This window comes from Lytechinus pictus, chromosome 6 (genome assembly GCF_037042905.1).
Source record: "Lytechinus pictus isolate F3 Inbred chromosome 6, Lp3.0, whole genome shotgun sequence".
NCBI classification, from domain to species: domain Eukaryota; kingdom Metazoa; phylum Echinodermata; class Echinoidea; order Temnopleuroida; family Toxopneustidae; genus Lytechinus; species Lytechinus pictus.
The window spans coordinates 9,343,978-9,364,601 of NC_087250.1; the positions used below are offsets into that span (position 1 = coordinate 9,343,978).

General features: G+C 35.7%; 2 protein-coding genes and 1 long non-coding RNA gene across 3 annotated transcripts; 1 reads left to right on the forward strand and 2 right to left on the reverse strand.

The window, feature by feature from the left end:
* Positions 1-806: 806 nt before the first annotated feature.
* LOC135154400 (uncharacterized) lies at positions 807-4,763 on the reverse strand. The gene is made up of 4 exons (XR_010293799.1): positions 4,607-4,763; positions 3,925-3,982; positions 1,883-3,433; positions 807-1,796 (listed from the first exon to the last, which is right to left on the reverse strand). It is a non-coding gene; the product is annotated as an uncharacterized LOC135154400 (long non-coding RNA).
* On the forward strand, positions 879-8,376 carry LOC129263403 (uncharacterized). Its single transcript, XM_064100545.1, has 7 exons — positions 879-949; positions 2,511-2,678; positions 3,509-3,565; positions 4,595-4,726; positions 5,585-5,713; positions 7,753-7,792; positions 8,304-8,376. Exons 1-7 carry the CDS (start codon positions 899-901, stop codon positions 8,327-8,329), a joined length of 603 nt encoding a protein of 200 aa, XP_063956615.1. The 5' UTR covers positions 879-898; the 3' UTR covers positions 8,330-8,376.
* A 7,505-nt stretch (positions 8,377-15,881) lies between these two features.
* Positions 15,882-16,643, reverse strand: LOC135154500 (mucin-2-like). The gene has a single exon (XM_064100725.1). The coding sequence runs from the start codon at positions 16,641-16,643 to the stop codon at positions 15,882-15,884; it is 762 nt and encodes a 253-aa protein (XP_063956795.1).
* Between the last annotated feature and the right edge of the window lie 3,981 nt (positions 16,644-20,624).

Here is a 20,624-nt window from a genome sequence, read left to right on the forward strand (position 1 = left end):
AAGAAAATCACTTTTTTTTCGAAAGGGGTTAGGTCCATTCCAGTTTAGTTGCAAAAGGGGTTAGGTCCACACAGAATTTTTTGGAAAAGAATATCTAAAAAAATATGAAGACAGGTAGATTTATTTTATACCCAATTTTATGTTCTCATGGTAGGGTATCATGAAAATTTAGTTTCGCATTAGAATATTGCAATATAGGAGAATAAAAAAATGATTTTCTTGGAATGGACCTAACCCCTTTTGCAAACAAACTCTTCTAAAGAGCTCATTTGTCAAAAGGGGTTAGGTCCATTTTCATAAATTTTATTGTTTTCTGTCTCAAAACTTCTAAATTTTTAGTCGCTGTGATGAAAACAAAGAAAATTATAAATTTACATGAAAATGTAAATAAAAGTGGCAAAGAAAAATCACTTTTTTAATCAAAATAGATTTGATTCATTTCAGTTTACTTGCAAAAGGGGTTAGGTCCAACAATGATAATATTTAAAAGAATACAAAGAAAAAAAATGAAGATAGGTAGATTTCTTTTATACCCAATTTTATGTTCACATGATAGGGTATTACATCATGACAATTTAGTTTCTCATAAGAATACTGCAGTTAAATAAGTGAGAATAAAAAACATGGGTTTTCTCGGAATAGTCTAATGTGGGCCCAACCCCTTTTGCAACTAAACTCTTCATTTATGGGCAACGTAATTATTAAAAAAAATAAAGTAGGTAACAAATTTGCAAGCCCCTGCCATCGTCGACTCACACCCACCCACACTCTCCCGTGAACATATAGGTCTACACAATGTTCATTTAACAGACTTTATCTTTGATTTATTATAATCTTCTGATGAATAATATACACCTATTTTCTTTTAATATAGATCCGCAACACAAAGGAGTATATCATGACATCGCCACAAGTGCGCATCGTACGCGTGACGTCATCACCGAGGGAGGTAATTCAAAATTCATGTTACATTAATTCAACCAATCACGGAACAGGGATCATCTTCTGGGGATATTAATCAATCCTGAACAGTATAATTTGTATCTTTCGTTTGTGTCGTATTCTGTTTTTTTTTCGTGGAGTCCCAATCCACTGGGAAAATGTCGAATTTTGATTTGATTTGATTTGATTTATTTATTTCCACATTCCAATAACAAAAAGTATATACAAGTGTAATCCTTTTTTCTTAGCATAACATAACAATAAGCAAATGACATAATTAATAACATATGCATATATACAATCTCACAATCTAATTGGAATATATTTATACCTGATAAATTTCTTTTTTTTTATCATTAAAACAAATAGCAGAAAAAAATTATAGATATACGTATATCGACATAATACATTTTGAAATATGGGAGACCTTCATCTTAAGCTTAGAGCTTGAAAATTATAAAGGCCTCAAAAGGAAAGGGGAAGGAAAATCAGACAAACAGTGCAATAAAAGAGACTTATCTTTTATTGCACAAAATAATAGGAATATTACCAAAAAAGTAGATAGGGAAAGAAAAATTAAAATGAGGAAGTTATAATCATGTTTTCAATAATGCTGTTGATCCATGACCATGCATTTATCTTCCCTCCAATATAATGTATGCGTTTGTTCTTCTTACTCTTCCTATACATCATCTGTACGTATTTTTTTTTCGTTCGGTAGGCGAGTGATAGAGGCTTAACATCATAACAATCACATGGCCTTGTCCAAAGGCTAATTTTGGGCGTTAGTATGTTACGCGATAACCACCAATATGACGTACTACTACTAGTACTACTACTACTCACTAGCGTACCTACGGGGGGGGGGGGGGGGGGCAGAGTCACAACCCATGCAAGGGACATATCCCTGCCCCCCCCCCCCCTGACGATTCTTGAAGACCTTCTTTTTTTTTTGGGGGGGGGGCTTGTCAATTTTTTTTCTGGTACGAAATCCTTTATTTGTGGTTGAAGACCCTTTTTTTTTTTTGCTTGTCAATTTTTTTGGCGGACGAATTTGCCCCCCCCCTGTGGAAAACCCTAGGTACGCCACTGCTACTACTACTACTACTACCACCACTACCGCTTCTGCTACCTACTACCACCACTACCGCTTCTGCTACTGCTGCTGCTGCTTCTACTAATAATACTACTATTACATCTGATACTCTGCACTCTAAAAACATATTGGGTGAAAGTGCTCCAAGAGGGTAATTGTGTGTCCAACCAACATTCGGCATTTATATTTATCAAGTGTGATGAAAATGTTGCTCATTCTAAAGTAATTGCTGCTTATTTTTTAACCTTACTGGACGATATGCTTCCCGCATTGGCCAAAATACTGCTCCAAATTGGTAGGACACATAATTACCCCCGTGGTGGTACAAATTTTACCCAATATTTTTTTACAGTGTAGTATTGCCTTAATTTTCCCTTGCATATTACATAAAGGACAATTATCACAATCAATACTACAATTTCCGACATATTTTTTTGTCAGAAATCATTTCAAACATTTTTTTTTTATTCAGAACTCATGCTGTCCCGGACGGTATCCACAATACAACGCGAGTTTGGGTTTCTCTTCCGGGGTGGTGCAGGTCATTTGTGGAGTGTGTACACTTCTGCTTGGGGGCATCTTTTTCGCATTGGTCTTGCACGTCATCGACACAGGTGCAGGAGTTTGGTGTGGGGCGTTCGTAAGTACTTCCTTTCAAGCTAATTGGAAATCCCTGCAACACCCTTTCCTCCCCCAATGTTCATATTTGTGTTTTCAGTGTAAATTAGTTACTTGTGCAATACGACGCCACAATGGGTTACTGTGGTTAAAAAAACACCACATAGGAAACTGCTGGCTGCACAGTGCACAACATTTTGCAAACGATGACCTCACCAAATATCCTGAATATCATCGCATTTTATTATGCAGGATCCCTCTTGTCCTTCTTGTGGGGCGAACCCTGGCTGTAAGATAATCGTCCGAATCCATCCGCAGCCTTTACGGCCATTTTAACCTCTACGATAATTCATATGTGTGAACCCCCCCCCCCCTTAAAAGAATAAAAATAATAAAGCTGTAGGCCCATTCGAATGGACTTTGTTGTGCTATTAGACTGCGGTGTAAATACAGTGAATAGGTGTTGTGTGCTGGAAATGCAGGGCAAAGAATTCCTTTACGAAGAAGATCGCAAGGCCACTGTACGAAATTGTATGATCTCTGTACGATTTCATACGATATATGTCAAGAGACCAAGAAAATTACAAGGTGACTGCACGATTCCCGTATGATTTCCCCACAAGCTCGTTGCGGCCTGTCCCTAAGGCCCTCGGTTAGGTAGAGACCATGGCACGATGCTCGTTGCGAATACGTACACCGTCGATAGAAGTCAACATGTGTTTCAGGAACTTGAAATATGTGTAAACCAATCGCAACATGCTTCTATCCTTTTAACATCTGTTAAAGGGGAAAATGGGGGAAAACTATTAGGACAGCTTTTAGAAAATAATTTTTGATATTTTTTTTAACTAGATATTCATTCCAACTGGAGTTATCGGCATCTTCACCAAAGGGAAACGAACGGGATTGGTATGTATTACAAAGTTTAAACCTAAAATTGTAGAGAACGAACAAAAAAATGTGACGAATAATTCTGATATTAAAGAGAAACAGAAATTGATCTACACTGAACAGATACACACAAAAGCAAACAAACATAAAAAGACATACTCTTCGAAAAAAAAACATTTTGTGGGTAGATTCGTTTTTCCTACGCAATAGTCTATTATTATCACCCTCTTATAAAACTAATCATTAGTCATAAAGAAAAAAGAATAATACCAATTTAACATCAAAATACTTTTTCCTTACAATTTCTAGTAAAGATGATTTAAACAGTTTTGTTTATTTATTCGTCTATCCATAAATTTTTATATTCATTCATTTACCTTTTTGTTTATTCATGTTTCACCAAGAAAGCTTTAAAGGTTGATCTTTCATGAGGCCCTGGATAATGAACAATACAATAATACAAAATTAAGAACAGTGAATGGGGGATAGCCTAATACAAAAATTAACCAGACTATTAAATTTCGATAAAATTATGTATAAAATGAACTTTATCAACACCTGTTATTAATATTATTATCTAAGTCACCATACTAATAGTATACAAATAATGAATGTTTATGAGTGCAATGGACATAATACTTCATGGGGTGACAGAATACATGAGTTGAATGGATCATTATTTCATCTTTCACCGAATGATTAATTCTGTCCATTGCACGAATGAAAAAACATTCATTATTTGGTTTATGACACCTAAAAAATTTTTTTTTTTTGTTTTCATATGAAATTTATGAATTTCAATGCAAAACATGCTCATATGCAGTCATTAACATGCGCACTGCTGGTGCCCGCAGCTGCAGTTTCGGCGCTCGCGTGCAATGGACAAAATCGTATGGATCCAAAATTGCACGATGAATGAATCCAAAATTGCACGGTTGTTGACGTCATTGCCAAATGGGCTGAATGAACAAAATCAAAGAACCAATCAAATCACAAGGATCTATCTAGGTGTCATATAATTTTGTTTAATTTTTCTTTTTGGTTCAGATCATCGCTTACCTTGTTATGTGCATCATCTCCTGCTTTGCAAGTCTAGTAATGGCTGCCTTTATATTCTACTGGACCTGGTATTGGGGTGTGGAATGTTCGAGACCTTTAGCATCCTGTTCAAACGTCACAGTAAGAACTCGTTGCCAATTTAAGGAGTACCCCGCGCTGAAATGAAAAATATGTAATTTGAACAGAAAGAGTAAAATCAGACAAACAAAGCACTGAGTATTCCATCAAAATTGGACAAAAGATAACAAAGTTATATGTCACATTCATTATTTTGTTTTAACATTTTTTTTAATTAGTTTTTTGGACGTGATATTGGGGATTAGAATGTGCGAGACTTTCAACCTCCTGCTCCAACGTCACAGTAAGAACTCGTTGCCGATTTAAGGAGTACGCCGGGCTGAAAACTATGATATGAACACAAAGAGTAAAATCAGACAAACAAAACACTGGAAATTCCATCAAAACTGGACATAAGATAACAAAGTTATGATTGTCACATTCACTATTTTGTTTAAACAGTTGGTTTTTTTTTATTAGTTTTGTTACTTTTTTTCTCTCTGCATGCCCTGATGAATGTGCAGTGAGTAAGCGCGTGGTGTCTCATTCCCATTTTTTAAATGAAATTTTAATTTTGTCCTCCCAAAATTCATATAAATTATATAATTGATCACTGTATGAGATAATGCTGAAAGGTATTTTTTATAACTTACAGCATATACATTAGAAGGGAGACTTTTTTCATACATAATTTTGATTTCATGTAATAGAAATAACAAATTACATAACGCAAGAATGTGTATGATAAGGACCATTTGGATGACCACGATGCGAGGACATCCTAGGTTCGTTGTGTGTCCTCAATTCGAATGCAGAATTCGTGTGTATAAATCATCGGTTGCTAGCGTGGCAAAGCGCCCTCACACGCCCAATTATCCCCCTTATTTATACTATCCATTGTTTGTAATATTGTGTTTTCAGATCTACCAAGCTATTCAAGCTCTCATTGGGATTCTGATGATCATTGATTTTGTGGGGGCTGTTATGGGGGCACATGTATGTTGCCAGGTAGTCCCGTCAAGTAAGCCAGCGACACGCAGGAACAACGCGGTAAGCTACAACTGTGTTTTTTTTTTCTTGGTATATTCTGACGTATAGGCATAGACATAAACTTAAAGGACAAGTTCAACCCAACAAAAAGTTGATTTGAATAAAAGAGAAAATCCAACAAGTATAACACTGAAAATTTCATCAAAATCGGATGTAAAATAAGAAAGTTATGACATTTTAAAATTTCGCTTAATTTCACAAAACAGTTATATGCACATCCTGGCTGGTATGCAAATGGGGAGAAAATGACATCATCCACTCACTATTTATTTTGTATTTTTATTATATAAAATATTCTCCACGTTGTCAAGTGATACAACGATTGATTCATCCCTGAGCATGTGTAATTAGCATTGTTTAATACTATATGGTTCAGTCAAGTTGGTCCTTATTGTCAAATTTATAGAAAAAAATGAAATATTGTATAATTCTAACTATAAAAAAAACAAAAGAAATAGTGAGTGATGGACATCATCGACTGACTCACCTAGTTGTGCATATCACTGTTTTGTGAAAAATAAGCGAAACTTTAATATGTCATAATTATCATATTTTAAATCCGATTTCGATGAAATTTTCAGCATTATGCTAATTTGATTTTCCTTTATTATTCAAGTCAGCATTTTTCTGGGGTGGACTTGACCTTTAAAATGTTTTAGGCAAGACGAGCTAGTCACCATGATATTGTTTGAAATATTTATCATGATTATTCTAGTTTAAAGAAAAGGAGTATTGTCATGCTTAACCTTTCCCCATCGGCATAAATTTAGGGATTTCTTAATATACACAGATACAACTTTTTAATGGAAGCGACGACGACGATGATAATCATCAAATAACAATGACGATCATCATCATAATTATAATGATAATGATGGTGATAAGATAATGGTCGTAATTTTTAATGATAATAAGTCTGCTATTAGTACCAGCAAAAAGCGATTAATATGATTATGACGCTAATCATAATCACGACAAAGAATGACTTGTACACTATTAAGACAACATCCATTATAACATTAATAAAACTACCCAATGATAACCTATAGAAAGAACCAGAAACAACACGACCATACCATATATATGTTTCGTAATTCGAATGCATATTTCCTCAAAATTTGATAACCAGTCCACTTGATTAAGACCTCTGTTACTATAATTATCGTATCCAACTCGTTAGCAGACCTACAATTCTTTTTAAAAAGTTCGTACTTTTTGTAGTTATTTCCATACAAAAAGAATAAAACATATACATGATCAAATTTTAACAAATCGTCAGACAAAAACATGGAGGATGGCCCATGTCAGCGGTATTAGCAGAATACCACTGTTTCTCCAAGGGGTCCTTTGAATAAACTCTTCGAAAAGAATAATTCTTCTTCTTCTTCTTTTATACTGTAAAAAAGTTAAGATCTAAACTTGAATATAAACACAATTTTTCACTGAGATCACACAGTGGACACATTTCATGTTTCAGTTAACCCTGAACTTCAAATCTTGTCTTCCCTTTATTATATATATAAACCCTATCCACCCTCTCTAGTAAAAACCCTATCCACTCTCTCTAGTTTTAAAAAAGAACTCAAATCATATATAATGTCCATCAAATGTTAAAATGTCAATGGTTCCTGTGTTACAAATATTTTAATGACTCGAATTTTGCATGCCTTCTGTGTTCTAATATGTATGATTTATGTAATGTCTTTACTTTGTATGTTTTTATCACTAGTATACACATGTTTTGTTTTTATGCTTTTTACGGCCCCTTTTGTTACCAGCTTTTGCTGAAAGGGCACCCTATTGAAATATTGTTTAATAAATAATAAATAAATAAATATTCCACATTCATGCTGCAACTCGATTTTCACAAGTTGTGTATCACTTCGAAGCTTAGCATGTGCTTTTCAAGCTCAAAAATCTCAATATTGATTTGGATCGACATACTTTTTTTTGGAGGGCGGGGGGGGGGCAGGTCACAGTTCGTATTCTACTAATTACGTATTGTCATCATTATTGTTGATATCATTTTATATACGCAGGTGCATTATGAACGGCGGCAACAGCCAACAAGCAAGAAAGGTAGGTTTATAGTCTACGGATATGCTATGCTTGTTTGCAGTTAAAATTAAATAATTCATGTTGTGTTTGAGGGACAGAGTGCTTATTATTATTTTTATTATTATTATCATCATGGTATTGATATTATAAAAAAAAAAAAAAAACAATATAAAGATATTATTTCGAATTTTTCATTATTTGATATTTTTTTTTTTTAATGTTGGAAGTGAATCCAAGAGAGGAATAACAAGGTAAGGACTAGTTGATATTTTGTTTTACCTGTTAAGTTATCGTTTCAAAATGGAAGAGAATGTGAAATATAGCAAACACGTGTATCTCCCTCCAGAAATGGAGGCAAATGAATGATGTACCGTAAGTGCATATATTACGTTGAAATTAAATGACATGAAATGAATAGAAAAGGCTAGTAATGGTTGTTTTACAAAAAGATGTAATTATATTTATTATCATAATTATTATTATTATTATTATCATTATTATTATCATCATTATTATCATCTTTATTCAACAGGTCCATCGTCTAACAGACAATACTGAATAGAGGGGCGTCACACGCACGACAACAATGTCAGCAAGATGAATTGGTTCATAGAATAAATAAATCATTTTCAAGCTCAATTGAAAAAAAAAGAGTAGTTATATTTTACACTTCGCACAGTGAATAAATTCTGATCAGAAAAAATATATATAGCATTAAAACTAAGAATCTGAAGATTTACGCCCTGCAAGGAAATCCCTGTTAGAATTACGCTTTCACACAAAGACAAATTTGGGAATTTGGGAATGCACAGGGTTGAATTAAAAAGGGCGGAAGAGGAAATATGGGGATGAAAACAGAGATTATTAGTGAATATTATTTGATTTGATTTCATGGTTAAAAAAAGGTCAAGGTGGGTGTTCCATAAAGCTGTTCGTGGGTCCAGAGCGACTATAAGCATTGTTTAGAACGACTGTTGAACCTTTCTTACGAGCTAAGCAATGGACGTATCATTTACCACAAGAAAGGATCACAAAACGTCCTTAAAGTCACTTTAAACTTAGAACAGCTTGTATGATTCAAAGTATACCCTAACAAATCAAGGAGGTTTAAGAGCCGTACTGACAACGAAATGCAAATTCATGTAGCATTCAATTTCTAAATTACAAAAGAAGACACGGGTGCACTGTAGCCTTTGGTGGCGACCTGATATGCCGCCAAGTGTCGGGGAAAACAGAAAAAAAAAAGTGATTTGTGTTGAAAATAGATTATTGCGAATGTTTCCCATTTTATTTGATCACAAAGTGTGAATATTAAACTCATGACGAAATAAATTATCGTAAGCCTAGGTTATTGTGAAATTAGACGAAATAGTGTCAAAAAGTGAAAAAACCCTCAGAATTTGACTTTTTTTTTTTTATCAACATTAATTTTAAAAATCACATGCGGCCGGTCAAATAACTTCATATTTCAATCAATATTAATTTTGCTTTTCCCTGTAGAAGTTAGCAATGTGTCTGCTCATAGTACCCGACCAGAGACAGCAAAACGTAATTATTATTGTTAAGCATATTTCCTTTTATATCTGGCCTGTAAGTTTGTATTTAAGTAGGTATCTTTAGTGTACAATCTGCACGCAAGTCAATTGAAGAACATGTTTTATCATCGGCATCAAAATTGCTTTAAAGGGAATGTGTTGAATGGGGGTGTCTTGGTCTAGTGCTTAAGACTCTCGTCTTTCAATCTAAAACACGTGGGTTCGATTTCAACCATGGTGTGTTTTCCTTTAGCAAGAAATGTACCTACATCGTGCTGCGCTCAACCCAGGTGAGGTAAATGGGTACCGGCAGGAAGTAATTCCTCAAAAAGCTGTGCGCACCGGAAGCCGGGGTAATACAGGAGCGCCTTGAGCATCTAGCAAGGTGGATACGTGCGCTATACAAATATTTCATTATTATTTCTTCATCACTTAAGACTCCTTGAACAAAATAATGTACCAAATGATAATTTATTTAAACAGTGAATTCGATAGATTTTTTTCTCAAACCTTCTCCAATATGTTTTTTTTTTCTTTTTTTTTTCTTTTATTTAATACAATAAACTTTTGTCAGGGTGAACTTCCCATTTAAAAGTCTAAATCCAGTGTTCAGCTGGCCATTATTCACAGTCTATTTTGACTAATTTTTTAAATCCGTAATTATAGAGTGTAATGATTATTTTTTTTAAATCAAGTACTGAAAACAAAGATATACAATTGGTTTTGAAATTAAAATTGCGAGAATATGCTGCATGATTTTGTACCATACATGGTTAATACATGTATAATAACAATAATAATAATAATAAAAATATTAATAATACATAGAATCGATACAGCGTCGTTTCCATTTTGATTAAATGCTCAAGGCGCTTACGTTAGAACTCGCATATCTAGCATTTGTTTATGCTTTGACAAACAAACGCAATTGTTCGCAACGGGGACAGAAGATCGTCAGTATTGTCATATTCGTAATATCGTCACAGAAAAATACATTGCATGGGTATTTCCAGGGCTTTTTGGACAATTTTTTGAGTGGTGGTGCAAAGGCAATTTGACAAGCAAAAAGTTTTCAATCCTAAATGAAGGGGGATTCGGTCCAGAGAAATTTGCCAAGCAAAAACAAAAAATTAAAATATAAACAAAACAACAAAACAAAACAAAATCAAGGTTTTCAATAAAAAAAGCAGGCGGTTTCCGTCCGGAGAATTTGACAAGCAATGATTTAAGGGTTTTCCTTAAAAAAATTACTTTCATTACATTTATTATACCTGCCTATGGAAAATTACACACGCAGCACCCATGGAAAATTTTGGGGTTGCTTCAGCGCCCCCGCTTCCCATGGCCATGAGTATTGCCAATAGACAAGTTGTCTCTTTTGTGACATCACGATCCAATATTTCATCATTTGGCTTAGTATGACCAGGGACCCGTAACACAAAGGTTAGCGAGTAATCCCACAATGAAACGGCCTATCAAGATCGTCGTTGCACGCGCACTTAGCTCAGTAGACTGATTAGGAACCAATCAGAATCGCTCTTTCAAATTAACGATTATTTGTAAATATTTGTGTTACGGAGCTCCGAACGGTACTTTTTATGGGATCTTCCCCTTCATGCCCCTTGTACAAACTTAGCAGTAAATATTTGTTTGTTCATGGCAATGGAAATGAACAAAAAAAACCCTCAATAATGCGCATGATGTCCATGATATAGTAGCACATGCACTTTAATTATTATTTCACATTTACACGGTTAATACCCTTTTATGCAGTTTATCGGATTTCAAAAATTATTATTGTATATGCTTGGCATCTGTCATAAAATCGCAAGCCAGGTCGCAATCCTATTCATGTCCATTTATTGATTTGAAAAGAAAAGAAGCACGGATTTATAATTTTGACTTAGTTATTGTGTGTGTTTTTTTTTTGGTCATGTTTAGTTTTGTAGCACTACCTATCTCATTTAATATCCAGAGGTGCACAATGTATTCATTAGCGAAATATGATGATAAAATCACGGTAGATGATCGTAGTGTTTGAAAGTGAACTGTTACTTCAGTGTTCTTACCTGAAATGAACATGAAAATAAGAGGGAATTATAACACATTATTAAGAATATTTTCTTACTTTCTTACTTACTTTGCATTTTCTTGTCTAGATACTTATTTATGAAAAATGTTGCAATAAATGAAACTAAATAAAATGATATCATAGCCAGTCAGTGGAAATGTCTTTGTTTAATGAAATTACAGAAATACAATCAATATTACACAGAAATAGATCTTTGTCATGTGTTACAATCTTTCATCGACTTGTCTTATATAGTAAAGATTAGATGTATACATTTGTGTGTGGGTGCGTGCGTTGAGGGTGCACTTGTGTGTGTAAGAATGATACAGAGAAAGAAAGAAAGAAAGAAAGAAAGAAAGAAAGAAAGAAAGAAAGAAAGAGAAAGAAAGAAAGAAAGAAAGAAAGAAAGAAAGAAAGAAAGAAAGAAAGAAAGAAAGAAAGAAAGAAAGAAAGAAAGACTTTGACTTTTCAAATGAAAACTTTATTTACAAATTATAATCACAAAAGTCAGGTATATAATAAAAGAATAGTTTGACATAAACATTCAAATGAGATCAGGTTGATTACAAGCACAGAGTTATAAAACCAAATGTTAAATGAGCCATGCAATGCTGCCCTCGTTAATTGTAAAAAGTAATCTATTCATACACCATTTACGTAAAAAGGCATCAATATTAGAACATAATTTGTAATAAGTAAATTCATAGAGTATTCTGTTTTTGAGACGATGTAACCAAATAATAAGTGGATCGGTGAAATTTGAGGTACGGTACATAAAATAAATGGTACTTTTTAAACTAATAATAAGAAAATTAGCAAGGCGGATAACCTTTCCGTCACGCCCTCTGGCATGCGGAATGAGTGCCCAGTATAGGTCAAAATTAAGTTTGAGAGAGGGGAGGAGATTGTTCAACAGTCTATGAAGAAGATTGAGAGAAGGTTGGATTCCTTTACATTCGATGAACAGATGTTGAATGGTTCCTAGTTCTCCGCACCATCCGCAAAAAGAAGAAATGTCTGTATTAAGATGATGGAGTATAGTGAGCGACGGTAAAATATTGTGAAGGAGTCTGTATTGAATATCAGCCTCTTTTTTAGGTGTTGGTAATTGATAGATAGATAGCCAGTTCACTTTTGTAGATGGATCGAGAAATCCAGTATCATGCCAATGTGAGCTTGATAAGATTGTCGTATTATCTAGTTCTTTCCTGTAGATTCTGTAGATAGCTTTAGAAGAAGCAATAAGTCCATTTTCGTAAGAAGCCAGAGTGAAGTTGATCGGAGTAACTGGAGCAGACAATAGATCAGAGTATTTGTGTTGACAGCCTGAGTCATTAAAATATGTAGGGAAAACTTTAGAGAGTGCAGTTCGAATGAGTAATGTTTCACGTTCGATGAGACGCGATGATGGTTGTCGAAGTCCTCTTGGAAAGTTCTTTTGGAGACAGCTACTCTCAATCCAATGACCAGTTGAGTGGTTTATCAAATGGCGAACTAGTTTCACTCCGCATGCCATCAGGCGCGTCGGAAAAAAATTATCAACATCAATTGCATCAATAATATGAAAACTATTTAAGGGCATGTTAATTGCATGGCTGAAAGAGAGGGATTGTGTCACAATTCGAGCTCCAGATGTCAACCAAGCTCGCAGAACTTCACTATAGTAAACTGGAAGACTTGTGTAAAACTTAGGATCAATTCTTGTAAAGAACAATTGGTAATCAAATCCTAATTTACAATACTGTCTCAAAAAATGAGCCATAAAGTCGTTTACTGGATGAGAATTTAAGGAAAGAAACCGTTGAATAATCGAAAATCTGTAAGTTAGAACACGAGCTTGGAGACAAGCTAGCCCCAGCCCTCCTTCGTCAGGTTTTTCATACAACACTTCTTTCTTTAACCAGTGCCGCTTATTTGACCAGATAAAATTCACAATTAAATTCTGAAGTTCGTTTAATACATTTTCAGGAGGAGAAAGAACTGCAAGAACATGAAATATTTTTGATGCAGCGAGCTGGTTTGCAATCAATACCTTGCCTTTAAATGAGAGTAAGTTCGATAAACGAGACCACGAAATGAAAGTCTTATTAAGTCTTTCTTTACATTTAATCCAGTTTTGTTTAGAATAATTAAACGTGTTCCCTAAATGAACTCCTAAAAAGGGGAGACCTTCACTATTCCAAGAAAAGTTGAGGGGTTTATCATTCCGCCCTTTCCAACGGCCGACCCAAAGGCCTTGTGATTTTTTTGTATTTAAACATGCAGCAGAGGCCAGACTAAACATATTGTAAGTTTGTTCAACTAATTCAAAGCCAGCATCGGCTGTGACAAATATCGATACATCGTCTGCATATGCAGATACTACACAAGGTTTGTTAATAGCAGGGATATTTAATGCATGATTTGACACGTTCTCTCTTAGTGAGTTCAGGAGAGGCTCAATGGCGAGAGTATATAGCAACCCTGATAGAGGGCATCCCTGTCGTATTCCTTTCTCAAAGGGGAAAGGAGCCGTCAGGGATCCACACACTTTAATGAGGCTTTCAGCCCCTTCATACAAAATTCGTATATAGGATATAAAATGATTTCCAAAGCCCATGCGTTTCATAACATTGAATAAATAAACGTGATCTACATTATCAAATGCCTTTTTCTGGTCCAAGTTCAATACAGCCAAAGAAATATTATCAGTGTTTGCATAGAACAAAATATCTCTAATGAGATTAATGTTGTCATAAATAGAACGACCGGGGATACAATAACTTTGGTCTCTTCCAATAACATGATCAATGCATGATTTTAGCCTACTGGCAAGCAGCCTAGCAAAAATTTTATAGTCTGTGTTGAGGAGGGAGACGGGACGCCAATTTGAAATATCAGCGAGGTCTCCTTTTTTGGGGAGTAAAGTAATGACCGCCCTCCTAAAGGAGTATGGTAAAAATCCAGATTCAAGAGAGGAGGTAAGAACTTCGAGAAAATCATCTTTGAGCATGGGCCAAAAGACATGATAAAATTCAGAGGTAAGTCCATCGATACCAGGAGACTTATTTTTACCTAGCTGCTTGACAGCATTATCAAGTTCTTCTACAGATATTGGATTCTCAAGGTCCTTTGATAAGGACGGATCAAGCGTTTTGATATTTACAAGTAAACTATTGATGGCGCTTTTGTCAGTTGGCTTTCGAGTGTAAAGAGATTCATAAAAATCCCGAACATGATTTTTTTATCTCAGAAGGGTTCTCCGAAATACGTCCCGAAGCGAGCCGAATGCGGGATATACTTTTTGATAAGGAATTCGTTTTTTCTAAGTTGAAGAAAAAATTGGAGCATGAGTCTGTTTCATTTGTGTATTTAAAGCGAGACCTCACAAGAGCTCCGCGTGCTTCATTTTTCAGTAACGAGTTTAATGCATTTCTATGCTCGTCGAGAGTATATTTATCTTGTGGGCTAGATTCTTTTGCGCTCTGAAGTTTATCAATCTCCTTGTTAATTTCTATGAGAGCTTGCCTTTTCCTTTGTACTATTTTTTTACTATACATTTGAGTAATTGATTTTATATGAACCTTTCCGAAATCCCACCAAGATGCAAGATTCGGGAAGTCATTTTTTTCTTTTTGCCAATCTGACCAAAAAGGACGAATAATATCAATGTAACTTTCGTCTTCCAAAAGGGTGTTATTGAAAATCCAATATGCACTTTTTCCTTTAGCTCGTATTGGGAATTTCAAAGTAAGAGAAACTGCAGAGTGGTCAGATAAGGAACAAGGTATAATTTCACACGTATGAATAGAAGAAACTAGACACGATGGTACATAAAATCGATCTAATCTAGACTTTGAAAAGCCATGTGCACTGGCTGGATTGTGCCGTTGCCAGGTAAATTTCTTTTCATTTGGATTTAGAAAACGCCATGCATCGCAAAGAGAAGATTTATTCAGAACATTTTGCAAAGCCGTAACAAGTTTAGGTCTGCGTTCTGTGAGCGTGCACAAACGATCAATAGCAGGATTTTCAGTGCAATTAAAATCACCCACAATCACAATATTATCTTCGCAACAGGTGGAGATATGACAATTAAGGGCATTGATAGCTTTAATTGCCATTTCATCAGATTGAGGAATGAGTGTGTTGTATACATGATAAATACAGTTATTATGGGAGAGCTTGTTATACAATATATAGCCATCAAAACAATAAAAGTAGATAAAATATCGACTTGAGAATTATTGACCAAAGTTGTCACTCCTGACCCTCGAGTAATGCCGGGTGAGCAAAAAGGTTTATGGGACCAGTTGCTCCAGCAAGGATTGCTATCTTTAAGGTGGTAAGTTTCCTGTAAAAATACAACGAGCGGGTTGCATGCAATTTGCTCAACATAAACTCGGAAGGAGGCGTTTTGAGTTTGGGAGGAGCATCCTCCGGTGTTGAGGGTCAGCATTGACAGTGCCATTATGGCTATAGCAACTTGAGCGTACGTAATGAATGAAGAGAAGGTAAAAAGGAATTAGCTCTCCAGAGTGCTGATCAATTTGTATATCCTCTGCTGCATGTTACGTTTTACTAGGGGGCTGTTTTTCAGGGGCTTTAATTGTTTAACTAGCCCTGGAATATTTGATGTATATTTCCGTGCAATGTGGGCAGGCTTTTTCCGCCCTTTCACGTTTGATAGAAATTTCACAATTTGGCCTTGGGAGAGGGGGCCTTGAGTCAATGGGAGTGCATCTTCCTTCGGGATATCTTCATCCGTTTGGGCATCTTCCCAAGTCATGGAGTCAGTGTCTGTAGATGAATCTCCAACTGTGGAGGATGGGGTAGGAGGGATATTGGGGGTTTGGGAGTCAAGGACTTGTGTTAGGGTTGGAGAGTCTACGGTTTCGGTTTGGGAGGAGGGAGCTTTCCTGGCCACTTTCCGAAGAGGAGAGGGGGCCTTCAGTGTAGTAAGAGTAGTATTGTTTTCGTTTGATTCGGGTGTTAGTTGCTTACGTTTTGAAACAACTTCAGAGAAGGTTCGGACAGGTGATGGGGGAGTTTTCCACACAGGCAAAGGGCACGCAGAAATAGATTTGGGGGGAGGGGACTTGGAGGACACGACTATGGGCGTGGTAGTTGAATTGCTGGACGGTTGAGCAGGTGATGTCAGAGGTATGTGCAGTGGGGAGGATTGAGGCTTCCTAATGCGCGAGGGGGTGGCTGAGGTTGAAAGGGGCCCACGATCACGAGGTGGTAAACTAGGGAAGTCAGAGGAGGTGGGTACAGGTGGGGGCATTGTAGTTGCCGCCAAGGGGGGAGGTGATGGTGGCATGGGGTCCGAAACCGTAGTGAGAGGCGGGGAGGATCCGCGCTGGCGCACTCTCGTGTCATTTGAAACTGGGGCAGCGTTTGTCTTTGACTGATTAATATTTGTGCTTGTTTGAGGTTTCTTACAATTGCGGGAAATATGACCAAATTCACCACAGTTAAAACATCTAACTGACTCAGTTGAAATAAATACACGATAGTTCATACCTGAAAACACGAAATTAATGTTATCTGGAAGTGTTGTGTTAGGTTTCACTAACACTTGAACGTGCCTTCTAAAACTCATAATATGGTTTAGACGCTTGTCTTTAAATCCTAGAGGTATTGGTTTGCAGTCGGACATAACTTTGCAAAAAGGTGCTAGATTTTCAGTCAAGACAGAATTCGGTAGTTCTGGGTATACATTAGATAAAATGACTCGAGTAGTGGGCCGTACAAGGGGGGTTAGTTCAAGAAAGGCCCCCTCATACTCAAGGCCTTGTTGTACAGCATTGATAACAGCTTCTTTGGATTTTAGGTACACAGCTATGCGACCATTAGAGATGCGAGAGGCAGATATTACGTCATTAGCGGGTATCGTTGTAGTAAAGACATTGATATAAGATTGTATCGTTACATTTTCAATAGCTTGAAAGCTTACACCATTGTGACGGGTGACATTTTTAAAATGTCCTACATTGTTTAACAAAGGGCCAGCTGCACTTGTGGTACGCTGGCCCTGTACACTACGTTGGTTTGCTTGACTGGCCATGTACGAACCAGTCTAGAAACCTTACAAAAAATAACAGAAAATGTGTTAAAAAAACACTAAAACTGGTAAACCTGACGAAGGAGGATCGAGTCTATATTAATCTATAACCCAACACAATTTTAATGGTACAAAATCAAGGACCAAATGGTCATATAAATCAGTGAAAAACCAGAAAAACCGGAGCTCGAAAAAAACACAACTACCTCATGAAAGAAAGAAAGAAAGAAAAAAAGAAAGAAAGAAAGAAAAGAATAAAGAAAGGAAGAAAGAAAGAAAGGAATGAAGAAAGGGAGAAAGGAAGGAAGAAAGAAAGAAAGAAGGAAAGAAAGAAAGAGAGAATGAGAGAGAGAGTTTGTGTGTTTATACATGTATAATAAGTGCTGTAAGCTTTATCTGTTATTTGAGCGCCATTTTCGATGGTTATGGTACGTCTTGTCGCTATTACGATTATATTTTGTCTATGTTTTGTCTTGTTTATTCAAATGATTATAATTAAAAAAGAAAATATTCCTCCCTAATCATGTCCATGGACCGTCAAAACTACATCCCAAATGTATTTCTAAATACAATTTCTTCCAATTTGCCCTCAAAATATATGGAGTTGGAGAAATGAGATTTTAAGAGCCCTGCGACGAAAGAAATTGTCATTTTGTACCATTGTTTTATTTATTCTTATTTTTTGCCAAATATATAATAGTTAAATATCATATTAGTCTTGTTTTAAAATAGAATAGATTTAGTGAGTACGTGACATCTATTTCCGCCACCCTTTTCTACATTCTTTCCTCTCTCATGACGCTTTCAGTATGGTCGATCTACTCCAACAGCCACACCTATACCAAATAACTCAAATGTGCAATTATATTTTTTTTAATCTGAGCCCCGTCTTACACAGAGTTACGATTGATCCAATCAATCGTATCTCTATATGGAAATCCATCAGTGTCATATTTTTTTCTATAGGAAATTTACAAAATATCCATTGTAAACAAAGTGAACACCCCAAACTGTCAAAATCAATGAATTTATGGATTATACATTCATATCTAGAAAAAAATGAACAAACATGTATAATTTGACTTTGCTGGCTTTCCATAGTTGCGATTGGTCGGATCAATCGCAACCTCTTTGCAAGACGGGCCCCTCGATTAAGTTATTCCGTCACCTGATTTATGTATATAAGTGCTGTCCGGAATCTATATATGTCCACACCAGAGAAGTATTGAAACAACACCAGTTTGAAATCAAACCGATGCTGTGTTTATACTTATTGGTGTTGCATAAACACCTATCTGGTGTTAGACTAATACCAAAGCTGGTGTTGTTTAACACTTCTCTGGTGTGGACATATATAGATTCCGGGCTGGTGTTAAATCAACACCGGAGTTTTTGCAGTGTAATTACTATAATTGTTTCTAGGGGGCCGGGTTACGTGAATCAAACGTCAATATGAAATAAATGAAATGAGAGAGGGGTGACAGATTAAAACGGAAACGAGCACACATTATGATATTTGTTTTTATGAAGTTCGAAAGGGGTATACGAACCTTCCCTTTTGTCTTCCGAGCATGGGGAGTGGGGGGGGGGGTAAATATCTCAGTGAACCTTTTGTCAATATCAAGTAATTTACAACGTATATATTATTTAAAGGGGCGGTTCATCCTAAAGAAAAGTTTGTTCTAAAAAATCGCAGAAAAGTAAAATAAAAATATTGTCGAAGGTTTGAGGAAAATCCATTAAAGATTAAGAAAGTTAAGTTTTAAATTTTTGACGTCGTAAACGAGCAATGCATAAATTATATTTTTTAAGGTTCGTGATTACTTATTTTTGTTTTCTCTTTAGGAACGGGTGTGAAGTAGTTTACAATTCTAATAAGTTGTTTTTTATTCTTTTGATGGATTTTCCTTAAACCTTTGGCGATATTTTTATTTTTATTTGTTTGCTATTTATACAATAAACTTTTTGTCAGGGAACTTTTGAACTTCCCCTTTAAAGCTTCCCCATGCAGTAGCCGCCTTTGTCACAGATGTGTGTTTGCTTATAGATGTTAGAGATATAACTTTGTATGTGTGCAATATCTCCACGATTCTATATTGACACATATCTGCATGTTGGCTGGTGAACGTATTGTGAACTACCAACGCGTGGTCATACAATGCCAGGCTCGAACTGAGCGACAATACAAAAAAGGAACATCGAACTCAAAAATAATACCATAATTGCATGTTTTATGTAACCGGTGTATTAAGCTCGATGAGATTTCAGGGGCTTTATATCAGATCCTCGGATAGTAAGGAGGCAATACTCTGAGGGGTGATCGTGATGGTCCATGGGGCAAATATCTATATGAAAAACAACAAAAACACGAGAGCCCCCCCCAAAAAAAAAAAAAAAAAAAAAAAAAAAGACCTCTTTAATACAAAAATCTAATTTTGCGATAGATTTGTACCTAATACTCATAAAACGATAGTCGTATTTCCCTAATCATGCTAAATGACCAGATATGAAACCAAAATCAACAAATTTCAAAATCATTTTTCCGTCATCACCAATGCCGTCCGAATATTTATTATTTCCGTCGAAATTTGATGACTGTTATCTCAAAATGGTAACACTGCGGTGAACGCCTTCCCATTTAGGACTTTTAGAAAATAGGAAAAGGAAACAATTAAACAAGAAAGGCTGGCCTTGAAATTGAATCATTTATACGATGGTGTCAGGATAAATGGGGAACGTGATACAATATGATTACCTATACCTAATTCCATTTTATAAATTGCAAACAAACTAATTAATTTCAAGTTATATTACTTGTATGCTATATAGAATATCACTCTCAACGGCCGAAAGTCCAACAGGTTAAGACGAAAATGTATTTTCGTTGGCTCCGATTCTGCTACTTCACTACGTTATTACTACCATTTCCAGTTCTTTGTATATTAGTCAGCGAATTAATCATCAATCCGAAAAGGCCCATGATGAAATTTATCAATGTAACGAAGCACATGGAAAAAAAAGTACACGAATACGGGAAGAGGGTTGTGGACCTAAATGTCCAGCAAAAAAAATTAAGGGAATCAACCCCCCCCCCTCTCTCTCTCTCTCTCTCTCTCTCTCTCTCTCTCTCTCTCTCTCTCTCTTCCACAGTCCTCTAAACCATGTTTTAATGAAAAACTGAGAATATAAAATCATTACGAT

Excerpts from the sequence above, each read along its gene's own strand:
- LOC135154500 (XM_064100725.1), bottom strand. The coding sequence starts at position 16,643 with ATGCCCCCACCTGTACCCACCTCCTCTGACTTCCCTAGTTTACCACCT.
- LOC129263403 (XM_064100545.1), top strand. The coding sequence starts at position 899 with ATGACATCGCCACAAGTGCGCATCGTACGCGTGACGTCATCACCGAGG. Across the intron at positions 2,679-3,508 it reads GAGTTTGGTGTGGGGCGTTC|ATATTCATTCCAACTGGAGT; the intron begins GTAAGTACTTCC and ends TTTTTTAACTAG. Across the intron at positions 3,566-4,594 it reads AAGGGAAACGAACGGGATTG|ATCATCGCTTACCTTGTTAT; the intron begins GTATGTATTACA and ends TTTTTGGTTCAG.